The sequence below is a fragment of the Mauremys reevesii genome, linkage group 4 (assembly GCF_016161935.1).
Source record: "Mauremys reevesii isolate NIE-2019 linkage group 4, ASM1616193v1, whole genome shotgun sequence".
In the NCBI taxonomy this organism is placed as follows: Eukaryota; Metazoa; Chordata; order Testudines; family Geoemydidae; genus Mauremys; species Mauremys reevesii.
In genome coordinates, this window is record NC_052626.1 from 146088194 (window position 1) to 146104093 (window position 15900).

General features: G+C 46.6%; 1 protein-coding gene across 2 annotated transcripts in view; it reads right to left on the reverse strand.

Moving 5' to 3' along the window:
- LOC120403190 (NACHT, LRR and PYD domains-containing protein 1-like) overlaps positions 1 to 11361 on the reverse strand; it is a 63218-nt gene extending 51857 nt beyond the window's left edge. Inside the window, exons 1-4 of one of the 2 annotated variants that reach the window (XM_039534039.1) lie at positions 11342 to 11361; positions 10432 to 10664; positions 3937 to 4196; positions 1950 to 2075 (exon numbers count right to left, since the gene is read on the reverse strand). In XM_039534039.1, coding sequence (XP_039389973.1) covers positions 1950 to 2075; positions 3937 to 4196; positions 10432 to 10528 — 483 coding nt within the window. In that variant the 5' untranslated portion in view covers positions 10529 to 10664; positions 11342 to 11361. Of the gene's footprint in view, positions 1 to 1949; positions 2076 to 3936; positions 4197 to 10431; positions 10665 to 11341 lie in introns of those variants that run through there. The other variant, XM_039534038.1, reaches the window with a different exon arrangement.
- Positions 11362 to 15900: the final 4539 nt, after the last annotated feature.

The window sequence follows — 15900 nt, forward strand, 5'->3', positions numbered from 1 at the left end:
CTCAGCATTCATCACTCAGCCTTCCTGGCTCCCTGCAACAGCCCCACTGGACAGCAAGAGTGGGAATCTCTAGGATTCTGGCCCCTCCATCATATTCAGCTCCCACCTCTGTGCTGACGATTCTCAAGTCCACCCCTCTACCCACTTTGCCAGTCCCCTGTCTACTCTGGTATGTCCTGCAGCTGACTCACAGTGAGCTCAGTACCTCAGCTCCCCTTCCAAGCCCTTCCTTGTTTCTGCCATCTCCATTCTCATCACTAGCTCCACTGCCTTCCTGTCATCTAGATTCCAACCTCAGCATCATGTTCAGCTCCTTTCCGACTACCTTCTCCTTACACAGTCTCTACGATCTTTCCCTTCCCTCCATCCCAGTGGCTAGAACCCAGCTCAGGGCCTTTGTTGCTTCAACTTAAATGATCACAAGCTCCACCTCTCTGATCTCTGTTTGCCAGAAGCTGGGAATGAGCGACAGGGGATGGATCACTTGATGATTCCCTGTTCTGTTCATTCCCTCTGAGGCACCTGCCATTGGTCACTCTCAGAAGACAGGATACTGGGCTAGATGGACCTTTGGTGTTACCCAGTAGGGCTATTCTTATGTTCTCTCTGTCTCAACCAAATGCTGCTGCAAAATTCCACAGCAGAGCATCTTCAACGCCACACTCAATCAGCACTGACTGAGGGGAGAACTCCCCCTACTGGGCTACCCACGCCACTACCTACAGCGCAGCACGGCTCCCCTTAATGCCATGCTTGGGGGCTTGAGGGCAGCAATGACTAGGGTGGGGAGAGAACATCCTACTAAGTAAAGTAATGCACATTGGAAAAAATAACCCCAACTATACACACAATGTGAGGGGGGCTAATTTAGCTACAACTAATCAGGAGAAAGATCTTGGAGTCAGCATGGATAGTACTCTGAAGATGTCCACACAGTGTGTAGCGGCAGTCAAAAACACAAACGGGATGTTAGGAATCATTTAAAAAGGGATAGAGAGTAAGACGGAGAATATCTTATTGCCCTTATATAAATCCATGGTATTCCCATGTCTTGAATACTGCGTACAGATGTGGTCTCATCTCCAAAAAGATCTACTGGCACTAGAAAAGGTTCAGAAAAGGGCAACTAAAATTATTAGGGGTTTGGAACAGGTCCCATATGAGGAGAGATTAAAGAGGCTAGGACTTTTTAGCTTGGAGAAGAGGAGATTAAGGGGGGATATGATAGAGGTATATAAAATCATGAGTGGTGTGGAGAAAGTGAATAAGGAAAAGTTATTTACTTGTTCCCATAATATAAGAACTAGGGGCTACCAAATGAAAATAATTGACAGCAGGTTTAAAACAAATAAAAGGAAGTTCTTCTTCACACAGCGCACAGTCAACCTGTGGACCTCCTTGCCTGAGGAGGTTGTGAAGGTTAGGACTATAACAGGGTGTAAAAGGGAACTGGATAAATTCATGGAGGTTAAGTCCATTAATGGTTATTAGCCAGGATGGGTAAGGAATGGTGTCCCTAGCCTCTGTTTGTCAGAGGGTGAAGATGGATGGCAGGAGAGAGATCACTTGATGATTACCTGTTAGGTTCACTCCCTCTGGGGCACCTGGCATTGGCCACTGTCAGTAGACAGGATACTGGGCTGGATAGACCTTTGGTCTGACCCAATATGGCCGTTCTTATGTAAGCCCCCATCCTGTTACTGGCAGTACAGCACCTCCTAGTGCCACGCTGAGACATTGGGCTCTGTGCTGACTGTGAGGGGAAAGTTCCTCCTACTGAGCTACCCACACCATTGCCCATCAGTACAGCTGCCCTAGTGCCACGCTAAGGCACTGGGGTCAGCACGAACTATGAGGACATAGCACCCTCTAGCACCACGACTAAACTCTAAACACCCCCCCAATATCTGTAAACCTCCATGGCAACAGACAGTTTCAATTTTACTTACATCAGGAGTGACCTCTATGCTTGATGAACTAGACACAATATAACAAGATCCAAAGTGCAGGGGCTTGGTTTTAGAAGGCTTGCGAACTCGTATTGATTGGTAGTTCTTTTCATTCTCATCAATCGCCTGTGAAGTATAAGCAGAGTCATTTCTTGGAGTTAGAAACACAGATGGCTGGACCCTTAGGAGACAGGGTCATGGTTCTTTTTTTACTGTTACATTGCAGCATTTAAGGAGAACGGCCTTTGTTAATACAGGGGCAGTGGTATTACGAAAGCAGTGAGTGAAGAGTAGCCTTGAGAGACTTTCATTTTTATGATGCGTTGCTCCCACTAAGGAAAGAGAAATCTGCTCCCATCTGGCCAAGTTCTCCTTTATTCAATTAATGGCTGGATCCATATTATTTCAACCCAAAGAAAAGGTGACTCACGATGTGCGGTAATTGTGGTTCTTCAAGATGTATATCCCTGTGGGTGCTCCACTCTAGGTGTGCTGTGAGCCCTGCACCTTTGATCAGAGATTTAACATAGGAGTGTCCATTCAGCTGGCAGATGCGTGTTACTCAATCTAATGGACCACCCCTGTATTATAGAGCACTGCATAGGCGAACCACCCTCAGTTCAAAAGGGAGCTAGATAGATTCATGGAAGATAGCCATTGATGGACCTATTATCCAGGATGGGCAGGGATGGTGTCCCTAGCATCTGTTTGCCAGAAGCTGGGAGTGGGTGACAGGGCATGGATCACTTGATGATAATCTGTCTGTTCATTCCCTTTGGGGCACCTGCCATTGGCCACTGTTGGCAGACAGGATACTGGGCTTGATGGTTCTTTGGTGTGACCCAGTATGGCCATTCTTATGTTCCTAAGCTCCTTCTCTATTGCAAAGCTGCATGGCAGAGAACTCCAAAGAGGAGGGGAAGGAGAGCAGGTACTGGCGCACCCATAGGGACACACATCCAGAAGAACCATAGTTACTGCACAGTGTGAGTAACCTATTCTTCTCTGAGTAGCATCCCTATGGGCACACTCCACTCCTGTGACTACTGAACAGTTCCCTCTAAGGAGGAGGGAGATTTGGCATGGAGTCCAATATTGAAGAATGTACAGCAGAACCAAATGCAGCATCAGAAGTGGATAAACTAACTATAATAAGGTGTAGGGCTACAGAGCTCAGTCTCTGCCTCAGATGGAGGTGGGTGAGAAGGAACTGAGGGGGTGTTGCCCGCACAGTGCTATATAAGAGGGCAGTACACAAGACTGAGTAGGATGCATGCATGGGCCAAACAGACACAGTTATGTGAAATCTCCAATTATAGGCACAAGGGGTGAAAATGCACCTAGAATGGAATGCCCAGAGGGAAACTACTCAAAGAAGAACCTTTGTTCAGGTTACATTATCCTAAATATTTTTCTCTCTCATTAAAATTGTTTAAAAATTGTGCCTTCAAACCTCCAGTGGCATCAATCTCTGATTCATTCCTAATTATACTGTAGTTTGAGAATTTATAAGACTCAAGGAATGGTGTTGCAGCTTCCATTCCTTTGATTCTGGCTACCTTGTCACTAAAAGAAAGCACAAATGTGGGCCTTCCTGACTTATACTCACCTTAATTGTTCAGTTTCTAGACTCTACTGGTTACCACTTGTCTTTCCACATATAAACCTAACCTGGAACCCTAAGTTCTCTACTATCCTCAGGGCCCCAGGTGGGCAGTGTACCCCCTCACAGTCACATGTGACCTGTACATAGGTCTCACAGATTTAACAGAAGTCTATTATGTCATTTTCTAGGTAGAAACACACTCCAGGGAGTGAAATTGTTAAGAGTCACTTGACCTTTAGAAGCACACGTCACCACAGTGGCTTGTGTAGTTATTTCACCACAATGCATGGAGGATGTTGCAGCTTACTCCTTCCTCTTGGGACAAGGTAGTGGTAAATCTGGCTCACATCTACTGTATATTATTATTGGATTCTCCTTTACCTGTGCTAGTGAGAGATCCCTGGGTATCAGGTAGAGATGGAGGGTTATGTTTGCGGCCCTGCTGGACCGGTAAAGCAGCACCAGTGAGTGCACTGGAGGAAATAGCGTAGAATAGATCTGTTTCCAAAGCAGTCCAATTGGAGAGAAGCTGGGGTTCTCCAGCACAGCATGGAACGGCCTCACCCGCGTTGGACTTTCCAGGGTCATCCCACAGTCAACAAAACGGGCAACTTGAAGCTGAGAAACATCAACATCTGCTCCTGTTTAAAGATAACAAAAGAACATGAGATTTTACCTGTCTTGTTCCTCTTGCTGCCTAATGGCTGGATCAGGGCCTGAGAGTCAGGACTCTGTTCCCTGATCTGGGAGAAGGTTTCCATTTTAGACAGCTCAGTGCTCGTTTACTCTCCCTAGAGTGAGATGATCATTTTGGAACCAGTGTTTCTAAATTCTTGTCCCAAAAGATCAAATGACCTTTGCCTGATTTCCCACTGAATCCATGGCTCTGCAATGATCGTCACGGCTCTGCTCCAGGCTTCACTGGGGTTTGAGGAACAGAGATGGACAGATGCTCCCATCAGACATGTGCATGTATACAATTCACCTGTGAAAACACAGCTCTGCCACACACCTGCAAAAGCCTGTCGCTACTTCCCCATGGAACCAGCTCTGGGGCTGTTTGTATTCAGTACTGACCCTCTGAATGCCCCTTCTAGTATCCTCCCTCTACTGTCTGCACCGACACCTAAGGGGCCTCGTCTGCAAGAAATAGTTGGTTCTCTCTCCATTATCCACAGGGTGTCCTGATGTGCCCTCATAGGAGCACTATTACTAATCAGCTTCAACACACCTCCACTAAGGGAGCCTTAGCTTTGGTTGCAGTGGTGTATTTGGGACTCACGAAGCTCCCATCCCACAGCCCCAGTACTGTTTCAAGGAGCAGAGATTTCTGGGTAATTTCCAAACACAGGACAGTGCATTGTGGGCTGGAGTAGCAGGCCAGTGCACCTACAGCATCTGTACTTCCTACCCATGCTGGGCAGAAATCATCACAGATGACCAGAAGTGACAAGTAGCTGAGCTTTTCCTTAGTGCAGGCAGACCTAGTGAAAGCTGAACATTCTGCATTTGGTATTGTTATCCTGGCACTTACCCCCAGCTAAATCCCAAATACAGCACAGCCCATGCAAATTAACCCCTGGAAATGGAGGCATGGTACAGTCTATCTATTCCAATAGACATCAAACATCCTCCTCTAACTAGTCCTTGTAGAATCCAATACATCATCATGTCTCCCTCTAGAAGCTAGATACAGCAACAGCCTGTTAATTGCCCACTGTGAAGTGTTACTACCAGAGCTCATTGAAAGTTTTTTGTCAGAATGATTTTCTGATGAAAAATGCCCTTTTTGCAAAACTGAAAATATCCACAAAGAAATTTAAGTTTTAACAAAAGGGTCGATTTTCCACCAGTAAAAGTGAAATGCCAGCTCCTCGGCTGCCAGCCTGGAAGGTTTTTGTCAGTTTCACTTTCTGCAGTGAAATTCACAAAAGCTTTCCCAGAGAGCTTCCAGGCCTGAGTGCTGACTCTGCTTCAACAGCTGTATCAGCTGGAGAGGCAGAAAGCTCCCGTGCTCTGCCAACCGATCCTTCCCCCAGCTCTGGGGCACAGGAAGCCCTGACACACTACCTCCCCACATCACCCCCAGAGCTGCAGGGGGAGGTCTGGAAGCTGAGTGCACAGGTTTTCTGCCTCTGTCTCCCAGGGCTGCCAGGGGAAGCTGAGCAGCCAGGTTCTTTGCCTCTCCAGCAGCTAGGCTGAAAGGGTATTGTTGATTTCACAACAAATCAATGGCATTAGGCACCTAAATCAGTGGGAGATAAGGAAGAACTGATCACAACTAAAAAATAATGGTAACTGAGCTACTGATAATGACTTGACCACATTCATAATGTGCAAGCAGAATCCAGATCAGTGATATAAATATTCTTGTGCCAATTTCACATAGCTGAAAAAATGATGAACAAATCAGCGAGGAGGAAGAATTTAACCAGAAAAAACATGAATGATGATTGGGAATTGTTTAAGAACACTTTATGAGATGCCCCCAAAGTCACAATCCCATAATCAAGGAAGAAGACTGTATTGGTTAAAAAGTTGATCTGGTTTAGATTGGGAGTGAAAGCAGTTATAAATAATAAAAAATAATATATAACAAATGTAGGAAAAAGGAAGTTGATAATGAATGAATATAAATCGAAAGCTAGGAATTCTAGAAAATTGATAAGAGAAGCAAAGGGACAAAAGGGGAAATCTATGGCCAGCAGAGTTAATTACAATAAGTAGCAATATACTGGGAACAAAAACAATCATAACAATGGTACTGGTCCATTACTAGATAGAAATGGTAGAATTATCAATAATAATGAAGAAAAGGTAGATGTGTTCAATAAATATTTGTGTTCTGTATTGGAGAAAAAGAGATGGTATTATCATATCATATGATATCACTCTTTCCAGTCCACTATTATCTAGGCAGGATGTTAACACCAGCTAGTAAAATTAGACATTTTTAAATGAGCAAGTCCAGATAAATTGTATCCAACAGTTTTAAAGGAGCTGTCTGAGGACCGTTAACATTTCATTTCTAGTCTTAGAAAACCGAGGAAGTTCCAGAAGACTAGACGAAAGTTAACGTTGAGCCAATATTGGAAAAGGATGCATGGAATAACTTAGATAATTATAGGCCTGTTAGTCTGAAATTGATCCCAGGAAAGATAATGGAGTGGCTGATTTGGGACATGATTAATAGAGAATTAAAAGAGGGTAATATAATTAATGCCAATCAATATGGGTTTGTGGAAAAATTGGTCCTGTAAAACTAACTTGATATCTTTTATCGATGAGACTGCAAGTTTGGTTGATAAAGGTAATAGTGTTAATGTAACAGACTTAGGCGTCTATGAGGAATTTAACTTGGTAGTGCATGATATTTTGATTAAAAAACAAGTTAAAAGGATTAAAAGCTGCTAACTGACATCTCAAAATATAATTCTATACAAGGAATCATCACTGAATGGGTATGTTTCTAGTGGCATCCCACAGGGATTGGGTTTTGGCCCTATGCAATTTAACATCTTTATTAATGACCTGGAAAAAAACCAAAATCATCACTCACAAAGTTTGCAGGTAATACAGAAATTGGGGAGTGGTGAATAATGAAGAGTGCAGGTCACTGATACAGAGTGCTCTGGATTGCTTGGTAAAGTGGGCTCAAGCAAACTGTGTGTGTTTTAAAATGGCTAAATGTAAAGAAGAAGTTACTCAAATTGTGCAGTAATGATGGCTCTTTGAGACGTGTGCTCCTATGGGGACTTGACTGTAGGGTGCTCCACTGTAGGTGTGTCTGTGTCCCTGCATTGCTGATTGGAAAACTTTAGTAGCAGTGTCTGTTCAGCCTCCGCATGCACTGCTCCTTGCCTGGCTAGCTGGCATGTGCGTGTGTTACCTCCTCAGCTCCTTCTCTACTGCAGAGTCAACTACTAGAACTCTGAAGTAGAGGGGAGGTAGGTGGGTCATGGAGAACCCATAGGGACACACATCTTGAAAAACCATCATTACTGCACAGACTGAATAATTTCTTCTTCGAGTAGTATTCCTATGAGAGCTTCGCTGTAGGCAACTCCTAAGCAGTGCCTACCAGTGGAGGCTGGGACTTCAGAGTCGAGTCTAATATGGATGATAGCACTGTGGCACCAAATCTGGCATCTGCAGACAAATCCCCCAGGATGGCATAGTGTTCTGCAAAGGTATGTGCAGATGCCTAGGTAGTTGCTCTGCAAATTTCTGATATAGGGATACCCTTGGAGAAGGCAACAGATGAGGCAATCCATCTTGTAGAATGTGCTACATTATGCAATTGGTAACAGAATTTAATGCAGCCCAAGACCTTTTGATCTATCTGCAATGGAGAGGAAAGTCTTGAAGATTTCATGAAAGCTCTCTTCCTGTCCAAAAAGAAGGCCAAGGCTCTCCCTACATCGAGTGTATGGAGGATGATTTCTGTATTATCCTGATAAGATTTGGGATAAAATGGTGGAAGCTGAATAAGCTGATTTATGTGAAATTCAGAAGTTACCTTGGGAGTTCATTCTGGATGTGCTCTAAGCATGACCTCGTCCTGTCAGTTCTGTTGGTAGAACCACGGAGGAGGTTGATGCCTGAAATGCTTCCATGGCGTGGCGGAAGTGTGTAGGCCCAAGGATTTGAGGATGGCTCTAGAGACTTTCAGGAGATATAGCCTTTATTCTGTCTTCTCAGAAAACTGAGTCCCACCTTAAAAGGGGAGATCCCATATGGTCTGCTAGATTTCGTACGGAAGACCAGAGACCTGGAGCCAGGAGCCTCTTCTCATGGCCATCCCTGTAGTAGGGTGACCAGACAGCAAGTGTGAAAAATCGGAACAGGGGTGGAGGGTAATAGAAGCCTATATAAGAAAAAGACCCAGAAATTGGGACTGTCCATATAAAATCGGGACATCTGGTCACTCTACCCCATAGCCATGACTCTTGTGGCAGCATCAGCACCGTCCAGTGCTGCCTGTAGGGAAGCTCGGGAGATTGGCTTGCTTTCTTCAACCAAGGCTGAAAACTCAGCCCAGGTGTCTAGGGGGAGCAGCTCCGCAAATTTTCCCACTGAGATGGGAAAGGGCGCGATAATTTGAACAATAGTTGCCCAAACCAGAGGCTGTGGGTCAGACGGGTGGTATGCCCAGTGTCCACAGTGAAACTGGCATATGGCAGATGAAAAGAGTGGTGGGAAGCTAGGTCATCATGCTCACGCTCTGATTCTGATGAGAAGGGCAGTGCATGGCAGGAAGTCATCAGCAAGCCAAGGGTTCCGGGTGGACTCGGTACCGGGGCCCCAGTACTGAGCAACAGAGAGCGAGAGTCTGATGTGTCTGGCACCGAAAGATCTGTCATTCCCCGGAAATCTGGTGGTGCGGAGGGCATCAGTATCAGCAGAGGCTGTCGGTGCTGAAGCTTATACCAACAGAGTCAGAGACATGGGCCTGATAGCACGGTCTGTCGGTGCCTGGTGTATCATTGGCAGTACCGGTGTTAATGACTGTACTGATGGAGCTTTCCTCAGGGCGGATCTTTGTTTCTCGTGCCCACTCAGTACCAATGCTTTGCCTGCACCTATTGGGTCTTTTGGCTGTCATACTTGCTCTGTTGGTTCGGTACTGCGCATGCATTGGGTACCAGATTTAGATGGCTTTACTGCTGTCGGTACCAATGCTACTGACCGAGCCAGAGATTGTTTTCGGCTTGATCGGGGCATGCTATGGGGACTCATTGGTCGTTTCTTAGAGGCCTTTCATGAGTGGCTCACAGACATCTCTTTGAGCTCACCTCCCCTAAAAGGAGAGGATTGTGGTGAGAGCTCCCACCAGGACTATGAAGGCTGAAGGGTGACTCCATGAGCAGGAGTTTGAGCCTCAGTTCTCTTGTCTTTTCTGGATTAAGATCTCAGTAGTTAACACAAGCCACACTTCTGTGGAATGTGTTTCTCTCCCAGACAGCGAACACACTGACTGCCTGCATGCCCGGGCTGAATGGACATTGCTACCAAAGTTCTCTGATCAGCAGCACAGGGACACAGATGCACCTACTGTGGAGCACCTTACAGTGGAGCAACCACAGGGACATTATTAGAAGGAAAATGTGTAGATCTAGGCACAAAGAATGTAGATCATACTTACTGGATGGAGACTCTATTTTGGGAAGCTGGGACTTTTGAAAAAGATTTGAGGGTGAAGGTGGATAATCAGATGAACATGAGCTCCCAGTGTGATGCTGTGACCAAAAGAGCTAATATGATCCTGGGACACATAAACAGGAGAATCTCAAGAAGGAGTAGATGGGTTATTTTACCTCTGTATTTGGCATTGGTGCAACCTCTGCTGGAATTCTGTGTCACGATTACTGGATTAGAAAAAATGCCTTCTAGTGATAGGCTCAAGGAACAAAATGTCTTTAGATTAATAAAGAGAGTGGCTTGATCACACTCTACAAGTACCTATATGGGGAACAAATATTTAATAATGGGTTCTTCAGTCTAGCAGAGAAAGGTCTAACAAGATTCAATGGCTGGAAGTTGAAGCTAGACAATTTCAGACTATAAATAAGGGTATATTTTTGACAGAGAACAAACAACCACTGGAACAATTTACCAAAGTTCACTGTGGATTCTCCATCAGTGACAATTTTTTAAATCAAGATTGGATGTTTTTCTTAAAGATAGGTTCAGGGAATTATTTTGGGGAAGTTCTTTGGTCTGCGTTGTACAGAAGGTCAGACTAGATGATCACAATGGTCCCTTCTGGCCTTGGAATCTATGAATCTAAATACCTTTAAAAATCTGGCCCATGGAAATCTGAGTGGTTGAAAGGAGCTATATAATGCTCCTTATAGCAGTATTTTACTACTGTACCTGCAAGGCACAGGAAGTGTGGGAGGTGAACGGCTGCCACAGCCCCGGCCTCAGCTGGTTCCACCACCCGGATGTTGAACAAAGGGCCAGCTACCATCCATTGCTGCTTCTCAGATGCGCTCAGATGCTGATCCCAGGAGTCATATCCATAGTGGACAGTCACGGCTGCCCTCACCTCGAGCCCCAGTTCGGTTTCAGAGCAACGGAATGAGCCTGCCCTGGGGAAATGAACCCTGCACAGTGCGGGAAGAAAAGAGTTCGACACTAGTGGATGGATCTCTCACGTCCTTTTCTAACTGATCCCAGGTGCCTTCACATTTATCCCCTTAACTCTGCCTCCATCTTAGCCCTATGCTTTGATATCAGGATTACTCTCTGTATAACAACAAAAGCTGGGTGACAATGAGAACACTTTGCCCTTCTCAGACCCCGTCCCTCTGAGGAGCTAATTGAGTGGATTCATTAGCCTCCTCCTCAACCTCCTTGTGAACTATGGGAACAATTTTCTCCCCAGTTTAGAAATGGGGAAACTGAAGCACAGGGAGGGGACGTGGCTTCCCCAAGATCACTCAGTGAGCAAGTGGCAAAGTTGAGAGTAGAACCCAGATATCCTCACTCCCAAACCCTCCACCACCCAATAGCACACTAGACCCTACTCCCTTCCCAGAGCGGGGGATAGAAACCACGAGTCCTGATTGCCCCTCCCCTCCCCTCCCCTCCAGCTCTGACCCACAAGACCCCTTTCCCCTCCCAGGGCTCTCAAGATTTCTGGTTTTGCAATCAACTCACCCCCTGCTCTGATCTACCCACCCACGTGAGTGTCTCTTAGCATGGAGCCCACCCCATGGGATGCTGTGCACTCAGACTGCTGAAGAGGGGATGATACCAAACTCCCAGCCCCAGTTCGCACCTGTATGTCTCCTGCTTCCCATCTGGGCCTCTAACAGTCTCAGGCTGTATTTCCTCTGGAGGATCCTAGAACACAGGAGCAGGCATTATCTTGGCCCAACTGCGGATTTCCCATTGCAGAGCTCTTTGATAAGGGAACCTGGGCAACTGTGGCCAAGTGTTCAGCTGGGGACTGTTTCCCTGGCCTGGGACCCTGGCAGCGTGGCTGGCAGAAGGGACTCCATAGACAGCTAGTTTCCAACCCAGGATCAATCATTCCCCTGGGGTTTCTGTTTCCCAGGTGACCAAGACACCCCAGCCCTGAGCATTGGTGAAATACTCAGAGGTACGGCTGAGGGGAGGGAGAGAAAGAGAGAAGGGAAGTGCTGATAGATGGACAGACAGACAAGGATCTGAGTGATCCCACAATTCTTTACCTCCACTCTGGGACACAAGTCACATTTGTCCTGTCCCCAGGGGTCCCTGCTGGGATCCTCGCTTGGGCTGGTCTCTCCTGCAGCTGAGAGAGGGGGAAAGGCCCTTTCACATCTCACATTCTCCCAGTGTTGCATAAGGAGCCCTCATCCCCTGACCAGAGTGATGGGACCTGGACGTTTCCATCAGCAAACTCCCCTGTGGATGGGCCTGTTCTGTGCATCTGCCCAGCCCTGACACTCCCGCTGTGCATAGAGCGCTGGGCTTGCAAGGCCCGTGGGAAGGGCTCTACGCTGGAGGAAAGGCTGGGGTGGGAAAGATGGGGCAAAGGAGTGGGATCAAACTGTAAATGGGAGAGGAGTAGGAAGGGCATGGGTTGGGTGGAAGAGAGGGAGGGGAGAGCCCAGAGAGATCCTGCAGGTTCCGGAGATTAAACCTGATGCAGGTGCTGTACGAGCAGACTTTGGCAAACCAGTAAAGTGCTTGAAACCACTACGGCTTATTGTTAAAGGCAGCCTAGTCAGCAAGCTGTAAACTGGCCATTCAGCAATCTCAGCTTGACCAAGGCGAGGGGGGGGGGTTGGGTGCCACAGAAAGGGCAGGTTGGCCCCCATGTCCTTCCTGATAAGACTTGTGTTGAAGTTGCTGATACATGCATTTTAAAAGAGCAGGAATGTCTATTGGGGTCTCAAGGCAGCAAACGCTGGAAAAACCCACACCTGGTTAATCAACAATCAGAAGGAACCTCTTGCTTGATCATTGAAACTGCTTACTTAACCAGGTTTCTTTAAGGGATATGTCATTCTATTACTAATGTATAAATAAGGGGGAAAAGTTTGAGGTAGGGGGGACTCTTCAGGACTGGGTCTGGTCAGGGGATGGTCAGAAAAACAGGACTAAGGGACATTTGGTTTCTTTCTGCATAGGCATGAGTGAGGCCCATCAAACCACTCGCAACTCTGGTCAATTTGAACCTCACTCACCTGCAGCACCAGCCGCAGACCCAGTGGAGCACAGAAGAGTCTGTTTGCAGATGATTCCTGGGGAGGGATGAATTAATAATAATGTCAATAACATCATTATCATCTATTTCCCAGGCGCCTTCCATTCCAAACTACTTTCAGGGATACACATGCAGCCACCTGTGGGATAATTGCCTCTCAGCAGTATTATGTTGTATGGTGTTCGAAATAAAATGATTCTCTTTTTCAAAGTCAGATTGCTGTTTGACTCTCAGTGAGAACTAATGAAAAACCAAATTTGACGTTTCTCTCTTCAGTCCTTTTCAGTCCAGCAAAGCAAGAACAGGAAGAAAATTATAAAGCTGTTTCTAGTTTTGTTTCCCCTGTTTCTCCATTTTAATCAAAATTTCCAACCATCGCTATAGCTGATGGATCCCTGATGGGGCCCTCAAGGGGCTATTGCTACTAATTTCGTTGAAAAATAGGAAATATTACTTTTTAAATCCCCCCCTTTTTTGGTCTACATTTCAAATCAGAAAAATCCTGACCAGCTCTAGTTTTGGGTTATCTGAGTAAAACCTTCCATTGTATCTAAAGGCTGGATGAAGGACAGGGGGAAGGGATGGATTGCACAAACAGCAGAGATGGGTTGATGGCAGAGGACAGTGCAATGTGGCCACCTGCACCCACAGGTGTGACATAGCCTTCCGCCTGCCCAAACCCTTGGTTTACCACATGCAGGAACATACAGTGGGACTTGGAAGGGTGAGATCTGGGGCCTAGAGAGTGGGACTGTCACAGATATGGCCCAGTACTGCCCCTTTCCCACACCTGGCCCAGTGTGCCCCTGCAGGGCATGAGCAACTTCCGCCCTGCTCTGCATGGGGTGCTGGGGAATGGGCTCTCACTGTGTGCGGGACACTGGGTGACTCTGCCCAATGCCCCCTGCATGGGAGCTCCCCCTTCAGCCCCTTTTGTCACAGATTCACCTGCTGCAATTTAGAGATGAAATTGCAGAATTCCCTAGTTCATGAACCTGGAGAATTGGGACTAGAATAGATCAGATCTATGAGCTCATCTAGCCCTGTATCCTGCCCCCTTCCTGCTGTCCCCGATCAGACCAACAGGCCCATCTAGCCCAATATCCTCCCCCATCCCTCCCACCCCGGATATGATCTCTGGGGGTCTGTGCAGTATGGCAGCTGCCTGGCAGAACAGAAATACAGCTACCTCTGGGGTTGGGGCAGCTGGTTAACAGCCACACAGCAGTATTACATAGGAATTGCTCACCTGGTGCTGAAATGTAGCCACTTCTGGGGTGGGGCACAGCAGCTGGCTAACAGCCACCCAGTGATGCTGCACAAATAGGAGTCTGGGACAGGAAGGGAAGAGAATCCTGAGCCTACTGGATGACTCTGAGGCTGTGCACAAGCCAAGTTGCTTGTACAGAATGGTAACGGCAAGGAATAAAGTAGACCCACTGGCACTGTGAGAGCAGAAGTGCTTGTGGCTGTGATAGGCCAGTGCGCATGTTAGAGAAGGAGAAGCGGAGCTACAATCAGCACCACCCACCTCCTGCCACCTCCGTCGTTGCGGCAGAACTGGGATCGGATTCAGTGTCTTCACTGATGAATCCTGAAAAGCAAAATGGAAAGTAACAGAATTCCAAACAATTTGAGCCAAATTCTGATCTCAGTGAACCCGGTGTAAATCTAGGACCCCACTGAGTCAATGAAGTCAGGGCTGGATTCTGATCTCAATTACACAGATCTAAACTTGGAGTGACTCCAAACAGATTAACCACGAGTTTCAGTCCAGTGTGCTATCCACTAGGCAACACTGCCTCCCACATTGCCCACATCTTTCCTTGAAAACAGAGGTTTGAAACTGGACAGTAGTTGTTGAAAGTTTCCTTGTACTACTATTATTCCATCACTGCAGCAGCCTGTACTGTGGCAAGGCAGACTCCTGCCCATGAAGAGCTCTCAGTCTGTAAACCTAAAAGACAATAGAAATATTTCCATGTGTATGCATGAACTGGAATTCCTTGAAGTGGACTCTGCACATTCCCACTCATGGGATATACCAATGTTGCAGATCTGAGGGTTGACAGCAGTGCCCATTGAAGTGCCTGCCTGCCCTCCCCTTACTTCACTTGTATGTGCTGAGGGCATGGCTAGGAAAGGGGGCCTGATGCTTCAGCCACCTTGGTTCCTTCCACTACCTCCTCAAGTCCAAAGATGTCACTAGGGGCCTGAGGAAGTGGAGAAGGTGGATGAGGAGTGCAAATATGCAGAGTGCATCTTGAAGAACTCTGGCACCAGGTAAATAACCTTCATGTCTTCTTCAAATGGCTTCAGAACATTCCCTCATGGGACAGTTTGGTAAGCAGCACTCCTGTCTCTTGGTGGTGGGATGTGGAGTCCTAGTTAAACAGTGATAGTAATATATAGCTAATTAGCTCCAGTCCAGATGCCAGATCAGGGGAGTGATGCTCCATGAAGACGTGAACAGAACTCCAGGTGGCAGCTCTGCAGCTCTCTAAAATTTGGACAAGGCAGGCCATAGAAGCCGCCTTTCCCCTTATAGAGTGTAATCTAAGCTCTCCTGGAAGAGGGACAGAGAATGTTTGGAACATTAAATATGAAGTCTAACCCACTTGGACTGGAGTGGAGATGCAATTTCCTACCCTTTACTGTGATCCTTATAGGAGAGCAACAGCCTCAATGATTTCCTAAGTTCCTTAGGCTTCTCCAAATATGCTCTCTTGGCATTTAAAGTATGTAACTTTTCCTCCACTGGCTGAGGGTGAGGGCTAGGAAAATGTACTGGCAAGTGAATGGAATGTTTGAGATGGAATTCTGTTAACACCTTGGGGAGGAGTTTAGGGTGAGGGGGAAATACCCCTTGTGGAAGACTATAAATGGTGAGTCGTCCATAAGAGCCTGTAGCTTTCGCACTCTTCTAGCAGACAGAATGGCCACAATGAAGACTGTCTTAACTGAAAGGTGAGATAGGGAACATTCTTCCCATATTTCAAAGTGAGTTTTCATGAGCTAAGTATGAGAGGGAGGTCCCATGCTGGTGTAGATTCTTTGACTGGAGGACAGACATTCATTGGTCCCTTCAGGAATCTATTTACAGTCTCATGATGAAATATAATCGTATTGTCAATTAATACATA